A 13,054-nucleotide genomic window follows, 5' to 3' on the forward strand; every position below is an offset into this window, starting at 1 on the left:
GAGATAGCAATTGTTATTTCCAACTTTCTTAGATGAAGAGACCAAGAGAGGTTAAGAAGCCTGTTCATTCAGCTGGTAAGTGGCTGAGGCAAGATGCAAACTCAAGCACGTTTGTTTCTAATCCATGTGGTCTAACTCACTGGACCATAGGTCGGGCGTATGTTCATTGTGCAAAATTCCAGAAAAGCAAGTTGGCTGTGATGCTTCAGAGAACAGCTGTAAGTACATAAGCATGACATTTTCTCTATAGGGCAAGGGTTTAAAAAAAAAAATCATATGGTTTCTATGGAGGAAACCTGTAGATTAAAAGAAATTTAAAAACAAGGGAGGAAAGAAGCAAGAAGGGAGGGAGGATAAGGGAGGGAGAGGGAGGGAGGGTAAGGGAGGGAGAGGGAGGGAGGGAGGGAGGTCCAGAAAGGGTAGAGAGGGCATGACAAAGGGAGGAAAGTGAATGAATCAGGCAACACTAACTAATAGTGTTTATAGGGATGCACTTGCATAACAAATCATGAAGAAAAGTAAGGAAGCGATCACCCTAGAAGTCAGAATAGTGGCCACTTCCAAGGAGGAGGGAGGAGGGAGGAGGGAGGAAGGAGGTAGGAGGTGAGAGGAGGGAGGTGGAAGGAGGGAGTAGGGAGTAGGGAGGAGGGAGGAGGGAGGAGGGAAGAGGGAGGAGGGAGGAGGGAGGAGGGAGGAGGGAGGAGGGAGGGTGTCGTTGGGATGCCACATTTTCAGCCGAGGTCTATTTCCTACAGGTGGTGGTGCTGACAACATTGGTTTTATGTGGCTCTCTATTTCTGTGTTATATTTTGAAATTAAAAACATTTTCAAAAAGTGTCTCCTCTTTTAACTCGGAAGCTGCGATTCCTTCTCCCCACCTCAGCAGCAAAGAACCCCCTTGAAAACGGAGATTGGAATGCGCCTGGCATTGCCTCTGCCCAGGTAGGAGTGATGGGCAGGGTGCCAAAGAACTGCTCTCTTACTTGGGAGGAAATGAGAAGGAAGCCTTTAGCACTGGGGCCTCGCCACAGCCCTCTGCTCGCCACAATCTCAGACTGAGTGGAGGAGGTGGGGAGAGGACGGAGCTTTAGGTCTGGGCAGTGTCTACACAGGAATGTCCTACCGCAGCAGCTGAGGGTGGGTCTCTTCTCTCGGGGCCACCTGCCCAAGCCTGGCATGGGGCCTGCGTGCTCTCACATCTCCCCCGTTCATGTGTGTGCATGCAGCCACCGTGCCATCTCTGGGCGGCTCCTTTTCTGCACACGATGGTTAAATACGGCCATACACTGCGATATTCCCTCTTACAAGAATTTTCCCAACGTGTTTAATTAGGTCAGGCCTTTCCTGGGAGCAAGATGAGTCATGTGACCTCGTCACTGCACACCACCTGGTAGCTGAGCACCTGGGATTCGGAGCCAGTTGGCAAGGACACTCACTGGGGCCCTGTGCCTCTACTGTGGTGCAAATGAAGAGGAGGAGCCACAGCTAACGCATAGAGTCCAGTAAGATTTGGGGGCTCAGTTGTATTTCTTTTTTTTTTCTTTTAAATATATTTTATTGATTTTTTACAAAGAGGAAGGGAGAGGGATAGAGAGTTAGAAACATCAATGAGAGAGAAACATCGATCAGCTGCCTCCTGCACACTCCCTACTGGGGATGTGCTCGCAACCAAGGTACATGCCCTTGACCGGAATAGAACCTGGGACCCTTTAGCCCGTAGGCCGACGCTCTATCCACAGAGCCAACCGGTTAGGGCTGAATTTCTTTTTTAAGCTTCGTTTTTGAGGACAGAGGACAGGAAGAAGGTCATCAACATCTGTTAAGTGTCTCTTTCCCATAACTGCACTAGAGGATGATTTATGCTAGTGGCCAAGGCCCCCCCCCCCGCCCCCCCCCCCCCCCCCCACCGTGTCCATAGGCCCGAGTTCACAAACCTATCACAGCGCTCCCCGGTGACGGCCGGCTTGCAGACACAGCGGCCTGAGTCGCAGGGCCCCGAGACGCCAGCTGGGTCACAGTCACACCTGGGGTCTCTGGGAAAGAAGAAAACCAAAGTTAGGGATGTATTTCCAACTTTACACATAAAGATCAAGTGCTCATCAGCCAATGTCACTGACTTGAGCGAATCTTTTCTCCTCAGTGAGGCCTCTCTTGGCTATCCCTGTCCGTGCTCATGCCCTGCCGACACTCTACAGACTCATTCGTCTATGCCAGGGCTACTCCAGTGTGGTCTGGGTGGCAGCCGGTCCATGACCTGTTTGCTACCAACCCCTAAAGAGAGGAGGGGCTTTGTGCCAGAATGTAAGCCACACTCATCACTAAGCTGTCTAGTTTGGTTGACTGTTTGGTTCAGTTGATATTAAAAAAAAAGTTGTTTCTCTGTTGTTTAATTCAATGATATCTGCTTTTATTATGACTAATTCTAGCTATTTGCTATTTTAATTCATTTAGTTCTTTCTTTGGGTAACAATTTTCTTGAGCTATAATTCCCATGCTATGTAATTCACCCGTTTAACGTGTACAATTCAATAGTTTTTCGTAGCTTCTCAGAGTCGAACATCCATCACCACAATTTTAGAATATTTTCCTCACTCTGAAAAGAAGCCCTGTGCCTGTTAGCAATCCCCCTCCATTTCCTACCCAGCCCGAGGCAGCCACTGGTCAGCTTCCTGCCTCTTCTGCACATTTCCTATGAATGGAATCATACAATATGTGGCCTTTTGTGTCTGGCTTCTTCCACTTAGTATGTTTTCAAGGTCCATCCATGTCATGCCATGTATCAGTACGATGTTTATCGAGGGCTGAATAAAATCCTATCATGTGGGAATTCTATATCTTGTTTATCCATTGAACATGTGTGTACTAGTTTCAGTGAAGATATATGTTTTCATATCTCTTGAGTGGAATTGCTGAGTTTGGCTGATTTTTTTTTTTTTTTTTGGCAAGACTTTCTCAATCAAGTTCTTCATTATTTAACGCTGGCACAATCTCCTTGTCTCGTGCAGACCAGGGCTTTGACTAGTGACTGGTCCCTGACAGTCAAAGCACGGGTCTCTGTCACTCGGTTTGGAACACAATTATGTAGTTATCTCATGGGTCCGAACCCACGTGTCACCTGTACTCTGCTGATCTGCTCCTCCTCTGACTGCCCTATGAGCCCATCCACATCCTGCCCAGACTTGAACTTGACTCCTTCCTCTCCCTTACATTCCTCATCCAACCAGCTGCCAAGTCCTGTCAGGCTTCCTGAAGATTTCTTTGCCGATCTTCACCTTTAATTCCCATGGTCTCCTCCCTGTCTTAGCCCCTCCGTACTATGTATCTAGACCAGCGGTTCTCAACCTGTGGGTCGCGGCCCCTTTGGCGGTCACACGACCCTTTCACGGGGGTCGCCTAAGACCATCCTGCCTATCAGATATTTACATGACGATTCATAACAGCAGCAACACTACAGTGATGAAGTAGCAACGAAAATAATTTTATGGTTGGGTCACACCATGAGGAACTGTATTTAAAGGGCCAGAGGGTTGAGAACCACTGATCTAGACCCTTTGATGGACATTGTACAACATCTACTGGCTGCTAAGCACTGGGGATACTAGGACATGGGAAATGCCACTGTTGTCTGGGAGTCTCAGGGACAGTAAAGCAGGTGGAGCTGGAGCCGAGCTGGAACACCCTCTATGTGCCGCCTCCTACAGGGATGCAGCAGTGAACAAGACAGAGTCATAATGGGGCTCAGATTCTAGCGAGAGAGACACACAGACAAGCACATATAGAAAATGAGAGATTTGAAGTAGAATAACAGAGTCAGAACACGGAGGAGTAGGGACTGGACAGGGAAGGCCTCTGTGAGGCGATGGATGTGGTGGGGATGGAGCCCCAGGAAGCTCTGTGTGGCTGGGGTGGGGGGTGGGGAAGGGCAGTGCTCTAGGCCAAGGCCCAGGTCACATACACTTGGCTCCCTCGGGGAGGGAAGGAAGGCTAGTGCGCTAGAGTGCAGGGAGCCTGGGGGAGAGTGGTGAGAAGTCGGGAAGCCTATGACTGAGGTTGGAGCAGGAACTCGCACGGCCCTACTGGCCTTGATGAGAAGTCTGGATATTCTGAGTGGGAAAGGGAGCTAACAGAGGACTGCAACCAGGAAGTGATACGATCTACTTGTGTTTTAGGAGGGTTACAAAAAGGAGATTGGGCCTAGGAAGGGTCTCTGAAGATCATCGAAAAGGGGGCAGAGAGGCTGGAAGAGAACAATCTATGCAAAGGCCCAGAGGGTAAGAGAACATGGGAGAGTGATGACTGGGGCAGACCAAGCATGGCTGGAGGGATCTTCTCCTATGGGCAAGGGGGACACAAACCCTCCGCAGGCAGCCTTCGAACTAATGGCTTCCCTGCCAAGCTCCCCCACCTCTAAGCCACCCCAGCGCCCTGCCCGCTCTGCATCTCTGCGGACTGGATATGTGATTTATAATGCATGCTCCACCTTCTTCCAGCAAAGAATGTGAGGAGGGACAGAAGCTGCTTCAAACTAATGGAGATTAAAGTTATGCACAAAAGTTCTCTACTCCAAGCTCATCTGGGTTGGAACAGGCCCAGGTAGGAATTTGAAGATTCTTACGTCCATCGTTGTTCATCTAAAGGGGGCAACTGTCAGGGTGCGGAACGTGGGTTCCTGAGCCAAGACTCTGGGCTTGACTATTACATCCACCTTCCCCAGGAACATGGGGCAATTTATTTAACCTCTCGTGGAATCAATTTCTTATCTTTACCATGAGTATAATGGAAATCCCAGCTTCTTAAGGTCATTGTGAGGGTTGAGATAACCCACATGAAGTTCTCAAAGCAGTGCTTGGCACACAGTAGGTGCTCAGGGACTGTAAGTGGGCACAAGGGTTAATATAATTGTCATTATTCATGGCAGAGGCAGCACTGGTGGGCAGGGTACTTACATTAGCCTTTGGTCTTGGGTGCACCCGGCATCAGTGAGTGTGTGGAAGCCTGGCAGACATCGGTCACACCTGTCTCCTGTCACACCTGGCTTACAGCTGCACCGTCCGGAGCTGTCACAGCGAGCGCTAAGAGACCCTGTAACCGACAAGGTAGGGGAAAGGAAAGAAGAGGAGGAAATAGGTAATTTATATGCTGGTAGAGAGCACTCTGGGGGACAATAAATATTATGAAATCACCACCACCTGCTCCCTCTAGCAATTCCCACATCGTCTGAGTTTGCGTCTGCCCCCCAGGGAGAGTTTTAACAGCAAAGGATGTCTTCTCCCGGGAAATGAGTGGAAATTACTCCTGAACGTGTTTTTAGTACATCTATCTGCCTCCTTTCAACACGAAGTAGTGTGTAAGCCACTGCTTTTTATAAGAAGTCTGTCAGATCCTCAAGATCTCCAGAAAGAGGACATTTGTGAATGGGCATGGCCTCCTGGACCAAGTGGGCATGAGGAAGTGAGCCACATTCTCCCCTGTTTCTGGCAGGCAAAAGCCGTCTTTGAAGGGTTAGTGTTTGAATGGTGTGATTTTTTTTTTTAAGAGGACAAAAAGGCCTCTTGACCAAAAATATCTCTACCAACCTGGAGGGGCAGAAATTCTTGTCGTTGGAGCATCACTCCTTGAGAGGAATGGAGGACGTATGCCTCTTACCCAGTTTAGTACACGAGAGTCCTTGCCCTGTGATTAACTTTTTATAGACATGCTCTTCCTTGTAAATGAGTCCTCTCAGAGGAAGCGGTGATGAAAGACAAGGGTGCTCAGGATAACAAGACGTGCCACTCCATCACCTCCGGAACCCATCACCTCGCCTTCTGCCACCCGAGTTCACCTGGACCCCGCCTCTCATCCTGGCCTCCCTACACTCCAGCCTCTATACAGAAGCCAGAGTGCTCTTTCTAGAATGGAATTCAGATGATATTATTTGTCTAAGTTCTCCTCTGGCTTCCCACTATCAGCAGGATAAAATGCAAACTCTGTACCGTGGCCTGCAAGACTAAACCTCTCTTACCTCATCTCCTACCCGCCTTCCCTAAGTTCCAGCACCCAGCTCTTCACACTGTTCCTAGAAGGTGCTAAACTGCTTCCCTCCTCGGGGCATTTGCACTTGCTGCTCCCTCAGCCTGGAATGCTGTTGCCCCAGAACTTCCCTAAGTTGGCCCATTCTCAGCACTCAGGTCATGATTAAATATTCCTTCTCTAGAGAAATCTTCTCTGACCCTCATATCTAAAATATCCATCCCACCCCTACTCCGGTCCTTAGCCCTGCTTACTTATGATGAGTTAGCTCATGTTCTCGGCTGCGTCTCCAGCACCCAGCACAGTGCCTAACACAGAGAAGGGGCCCAGAAATTCGCTGAAGCGATGCACATATGCCAAGAAAGAGACAGGGCTGTTGTGAAAGCACGTAGGAGGGAGCCAAACCATGAGGTGGGAACTGGCTAGTGGTATACCTCACCTACTTTAAAATGTTTCTGTGGCTGGTAGAACTGTAAAATCATCTGTGTAGCTCCACTGTGGTAATTAGGGTATCCATTCTCTAGCCAGCCAACAGAACACTAACCAGTTGCTCCTTTAGAAAAATAAAATCTGTTATCCTTCTATGAACGTTTAATTCACTAGTAGTTACAATTCAAATCAATAAAGGCATTGGCTCCGTACCCCTATAAAGGCTTTTATGCCACACATGGAACATGAAATAAATTAGCCACATTTAAAGTCAGAGTCTATGAAAGGCTCTATGTCAACTTTGGAAGATTTGGGGGACCTCAGTCATAATAGTCTAAAGTGCATTTTTGAGCACCCACGACATGCAAGACACCAAGTTAGGCACTTTATATATATTAGCTCATGCTAGCTACCAGTGAGTTGAATGCCAACAGAAGGATAAAAGGTCCATTCGGGGGTAACAGGGAACTATCAGACCTGTGGTTTAGAAAGACAACTCTAGAGCAATCTGCAGGGAGGCTTGGGAAGGGAAAGATCAGCAGGCTCCCATGAAAGGAATCCGCCATGACGTGATGGCCTGGAGGAGAGGGGTCTGGGGAGGAGAAGAGGAGGGAAACCTGGGAGAGCCACTGTGGATGTAGAAGGAACAGACTTTGGGGACATGGGTAATGGGGGGTTGTGGGGGACAGGGATCACATGGGTGGCACCAAGGTCTTGGAGGGCACAACGAGATGGAATGGGATGCTATTTACCAAAGAGAAGGGAAAGGAAGAGCAGGATCTGGGGTTGAATCATCCAGAGGAGATCGGGAGTTTAGTTCAGACATAGGAAACTTGAGTTTCTAGTGGCCTATCAGGTGGGAATGTAATTCTGGAACTCACGAAAGAGGCTGGAGATGAAGTGCACAGCCAAACAAGGAAGCATGAGCTCACTCTGGGAGCAGACAGAGAGGGCTGAGTAAGTGCCCGGCTTAGAAATGGAGCCCCATGGATTAAGGAAAGAGGTGACCAGAGAGGGGGGAAAGTCTCAGGAGAGAGGAAGGCCAGGAAGGAGAGTTTTGAAGGAGAGTTAAAGGAGGAGGAGGGTGGGATAGTTTTCAGGATCTAAGGCAGAGAGCGTTTTACAAGACGAGAATGAAGAGAGGTTGTTGGGCTTGACAGTTAGAGACAGCCATGCTCATTGTTCTACCAACAGTAAACAGAGCTAAAAACAAACAAATAAAATTATACTTTAATAAGGAACATTCAACAGAAGAAATATCTCTTTAATATAATTGAGTTTTGTTTTTGTTTTTGTTTTAACACAAATGGGTGCTGATCTGGGACTCAGAAACATAATTTTTCCCATTCAAATGAATGGAACTTATGCTTCTGACTTCGGAAAACTCCTTCCACAGTTTTTCAGAAATGAATTAATCTTATAGCATGAAGAAGACTGTACTTTGCTTTTGGGTTTGGCCCAAATAACCCCCAAATGGTACTCTATAAAATACCTTTCTGAGGGTTATTAACAGTCACCTCATAAAAATAGGCACTCTGCGTTCCTAAGAGTTTGGGAAACAGTTCAGACTAAATCTTGCAGAGATTTACAACATAATACATTCAGTAGGCATAAAGCTTAACTTTTTAATGCCAGTGTTTCCAAACATTATTTGACATTCTTACAGGCAACACCTATTATTATCTGGAGGAACGCAGTGTTCCTTAGGACATTATCTATAGAACACAGCTCTAGACGCTGGGGGGTCATGAAAAGAGCCCAGGCTTTGAAGTCCAACAGATCTCACTTCAAATACCAGCTCTGCCACTTATGTGCTTGCGTCCTTGGGCAAACTGCTCGTTCATCACTTCTTTGAAGAGGGGAAACAACTTGCACCTTGGAGAGCTGTCCTAAGACTTTGAACTGAAATACGTAAAGTGCCTAATTCAGTATCTGATGCATAGTGGGTGCGGGAGAATTGTAGTTTATACATTATCTCTAGGCCTCCTTCAAGCCTTACCAAGTACACAGGCTCCGACCATGAACAGGACGACTTTATTTCATGTTCCAAAACGTCCAAAGTGATAGCACTGGCTTTCCAAAGTGTCTCATTGACATAAAAGCACCCGTCCCAGTTCCTACATCAAGAGCTACTCTCAGGGGCTGTGAACAACTGGGTTTCAAGCACAGATGCGAAAAGTTTCCTGTTGCAAGTCTGTGTCCCAATAACCACTTTCAAAACTTATGAACATATAGTCTACATGCATCTGAGGACTCAGGAAGGTATTCTAAAAGGATTATCAGTTATCAATTATCAATTATACCCTCTCAGTTTAAAGTTTAAAATTTAAACCGAGAGGGTATAATTCCTCTTGAGAACCCAATGGCTGTAAGTATACATTTGCATTTAAAAATAACATGACTATTATGGAATAATTCTATGTAATAATAATTAAGTAATTATTATTTAAGACATGTTTTAAATAGTAACTCAAATGTTAGAGACTGAGTAACCCACTGTCAGGTTCATAGGCATGTAAAAAAAATGGTAAAATTAAGAGAACAAATCTAATATCATTGATGTCCACATAGATATCAAAGAATTTAGGTGTCATGGGAGGAATAAACACACATGCACACACAGTGAATTTCAAAGTATTTGCAAAAAGGGTATCTGGGCTTATACACGTGGTTATAAGAATTAAAGACAATAGCCTGACTGATGAGCCCACAAAGTCATCACATAAAAATAAGTCTAGTTGCTCTGATTATGAGAAACTGATGTGAAGTCCAAATCTGTGACCAGCCGAGGGATTATTCATGCTGTTGGCTTCCTTTGCCATACATGGGATGAGAGCATTATTTGGGAAGAGGTAGTCTCCTACATTTGAAATTGAATAGACAACAAGGTCTCTTGTGAAGGTCTTATTTGAAAGTGAAAAATATCCTTTGACTAAGAGGCTGAGAAATCACTTTGGGAGTTAACCTTGTGACTCTGGTTTAGGCATCTGTGCAGCTCGGGCCCTTCAGTTTCTTCATGTTTGTAATGCTGGGTGGAGCGTGTTAATACACACACAAAGAACACATAGGATGAGAAAGTGTTCTGGAAAAATAGAAAGCATTACCCAGATCTTAGGAAATAATATGCATGATTTTTTTTACTGGACCTCTAATTATCTGCTGTTGACATTTTGATATTTTTTTTTTCACACAGAGGGAATAAAAGAGAATAGTTCCTGATCAGAACACCTGGGTTACAACTTTAGCTCTTGTAATCACTTGCTGGGAAATGTTAGGCCATGAATAAATTCTTCTAGGTCTCAGCTTCCCCACTGTTAAAAATATTTGAAAAATTTACTGTCAATTTCAGGATGTTAATAAAATATTTACAAATTGCTTTATTAAGGCTTCTTTCTAGGCTGGCATGTAGTTGATTGGGACCCTGACCTCTGACCTAAAAAGAAAAACAATGACATTACTGTACTGAGTTGTCTAGCATGTGCTCAACAAACATCATTTTATCCTCACACGATCCTGTGATGTAAACAGCATGATCACCCTGTTACAGATGAGGACACTGGGGGCAGCGAGAGCTTAAGGGGCACGCCCAGAGGGACACACAGTAGTGGCAGTGCCAGGATTTGAACCCAGGCTGCCCGACTCCAAAACCCACCACTATACTCTACATTACGACCTTTGATGTCAGCACACCTGGGGCTGGAACCCACATAGCTCTACAACCTTCTACAAGTTTCATCTCCTCTCTCTCTAAGCCTCTGCTACTTCATTTGTAAAATGGAAATAATAATAGCATCCTCTTCATAAGGTGATTTGTGGGGATTAGATTAATTATTGCACGAAAGCACCTAGAAAAGTGCCTGGTACAGAGAAAGTGAGTAATGCATGCTAGCTATCGTACAAAATGTAAGTCACTGCTGGGCTCTACCTTCTACCAGGCTGATCACCCTTAGTCTGGGATAGCTGTTCCCCAAAAGAAAGAGTCAGGCTCATTGCTGCTGGCTGGATGGGCAATGGATTGCCAGTCCTTCATCACCATCTCTCTGAGAGCAGCAGCGGCAGAGACTTTGGGACTATAACCTTGTCCACAGGCCAGGCTTTCCAGCTGAGCCAATTACATTTCTAATTACACTCTCACCAATCTTTTTGCTGGGATGACCCAACTCTAGTGACTCACAGTGAAGCTGCATAACCTAAGGGGATGTGGGCTCTTCAGAGAGGTTAAATGCCCATTCAAATGGAACACTTTTTTTTAGGTTTTCTTGATGAAATCCCTTGATTCATAGGGAGAATTGCTAAATCCAAAAGATTCTGGATGCTGATTCTCCACCACCAAGCTGAGCAAACCTGACTCAAACCACATCAAGAGGGCAACTCTGGTGACTGCGAAGTGGTTGCTGGGATATGGGTCTGTGTCACGACAGGGTCACCCCAGTTTCCTATGAGGCTCCCCAATACACTCTATCAGCAACTCATAGCTGGACCACAATCTACTATTTTCAGATGCGTTGAGCTGCTGCTATGAATGGGTCCCACGCAGCTACACTGAGTCACTGTCACATGTTAGGCCATAGCCTTTAGGTGGCCTCATATGTGTCTTATTATCCTACTAAACACTTTCTAACAAAGAAGTGAACCAGACACCGCCAAGATAATAGACAAGAAGGTCAATGGAAAAGAAAAACTCAACTTATTTAGCAGAATTACCTGTCTTTCTCTCTATTTTTATTAGCTTGTCTTACTGTCTGCCCACAATGAATCCTGTGCATCAGTGCACAAAACTCCCTACAGTTCTGTGAATATACTGGTAGCTCCAGGTGATATGTTCAGCAAAATAACAATAAAGAGCCCGCCTATGAACCAGCCTCCCTGTCAGGTGCTTCCTATTTGCTAACTCTATTTTTTCTTTTTAACAACCCTTTGAAAGACTATTTATTTGTCCGTCTTTTCTATGGGTACCATTTTATATCCCTAGCACCTAGCATAGCACCAGAAACAGACCTTTCTAATCCTTTAGTTTTTTAGAGACTGGGCAAAGGGATGGTTGCAGATATGAGAAGCTATCACTGGAAGAGTGTGAGCTTCCTTTGTCCAGGGGTCAAAGACTGTCATCTGCCAGGACAAGTAATCGTGGGCCTCTTGGTTCTCGAATTCAAATCAATGCGCCCTAAAGACATTAGCTGGTTCCTACAATTCAGACTTCAGAAAAACATATTTCTTTTCAGAGTGAAATGACAAACAACAACAACAAAAACAACAACAACAGTGTCTGGTTAGATTCCCAGTTGTTCTAGAAGTTGAACACCTCTCTCTTGGCCTGTTGGCTTCTCCCTCCAACCCGCTCTCCCTCCCTCCCTCATTGCCTTCCTCCCCTTCTCCATCTCCCTCTTTGTCCCTTTCGCCCAGCTACCTTTGGAGTTACAGTTGCAGGGTAAACAGCGGTCTCTTTCCCTCTGCCTGTAGAATCCTTCCTTGCACCGCTCGCAGTGAATGCCACCGGTGTTGTCATTGCAGTTGAGGCAGCGGAATCCATGCCCTGTCTGCCTGTGAAGTTCTGGATCAAAGACACATTGCCGGGACTTCCCATTGCAATCACAGACTGGGGATCAGGAAAGAAAAACATCGTTAGCTAAAAGCACAGAGACAATTCTCCCAGGTGCTGTTTTATTAATATAAGTTATGCACGGGGTCTACAGCTTAGTCCAACTACTCGATGGAGTAAGAGGAGGAAGTGAAAGGAGCCGGGTGAGGACTGTGAGAGTTCTCACTCATCCAAAGGAAGGAGCAGGTACGCAGTGCTGGTGGGGTGTTGCCTGGGAGAACATGAGTCCAGGGTTACCCAACTGTCCATTTCCTCAAAAGTCTTATGTGTTTTTATGTGAAAATTTCTGAATTCAATATTTGCAAGAAGTTCGTTTTTAAAACCCCATGCAACCCAATAGGAAAAGTGTATGGGCTGGAGACCTGAGGACTGCCAGCATGTGCACAGTGGCACAGCTGTCTAACAGCTGGTGGCGTCATCTATTCAAGACACACAACACAACATCTGTTCCTCCAGTGATGGTCCATGCTGAGGAGCTAATGACTGTCTGGGCAGGTATCTCCTGCCCCACTCACTGGGCCTGGCATGTGCCTTCCAAAGCCAAGTATCAAAGAGAACCATAGCCCCATGAAGAATAACCTTTCCCAAGAGTCTAGGGGAGTTTACCCTGTGGATATTCCAAAGAGACTCACAGAGTGACATCTCCATGTGGGACCTACACAGCCAATGAGGGAACACGTGGAAATACTTAGCATAGTACCTGGCACAGAGCAGATACTAAAAAATGTTTCATCACCACGTAGAGGAGAAAGATGATGAGCCTTGAGGTTAAAAGAATTGGATCAAATACTAGTTCTGCTGGTTTCTGGGGCAAATTACTTGAACTCTCTGAATCCTGGCTCTTGCCTTATAAATGTACACGCATTATCTGCCTCCCTGGGCTGGTGAGAGGGTCCCACCGAGAAGAGAATATCTAGTCCTTCGCCTACAGTATTGTGTCCCTCCCTCCCACGGGACAGGCACTGCCTTAGATGGGAAAAGTGCAGCTCTGAAAGGGTAAGTCACTTGCCCCAG

General features: G+C 46.1%; 1 protein-coding gene across 2 annotated transcripts in view; it reads right to left on the reverse strand.

Annotated features, from left to right (window-relative positions):
• The window catches only part of LAMC2 (laminin subunit gamma 2), a 60,328-nt gene that overhangs the window by 29,163 nt on the left and 18,111 nt on the right, over positions 1 to 13,054 (reverse strand). Inside the window, exons 2-4 of one of the 2 annotated variants that reach the window (XM_059674575.1) lie at positions 11,849 to 12,037; positions 4,947 to 5,082; positions 1,935 to 2,033 (exon numbers count right to left, since the gene is read on the reverse strand). In XM_059674575.1, coding sequence (XP_059530558.1) covers positions 1,935 to 2,033; positions 4,947 to 5,082; positions 11,849 to 12,037 — 424 coding nt within the window. The remainder of the gene's footprint in view (positions 1 to 1,934; positions 2,034 to 4,946; positions 5,083 to 11,848; positions 12,038 to 13,054) is intronic. The other variant, XM_059674576.1, reaches the window with a different exon arrangement.

Source organism: Myotis daubentonii, chromosome 18, assembly GCF_963259705.1.
Source record: "Myotis daubentonii chromosome 18, mMyoDau2.1, whole genome shotgun sequence".
In the NCBI taxonomy this organism is placed as follows: domain Eukaryota; kingdom Metazoa; phylum Chordata; class Mammalia; order Chiroptera; family Vespertilionidae; genus Myotis; species Myotis daubentonii.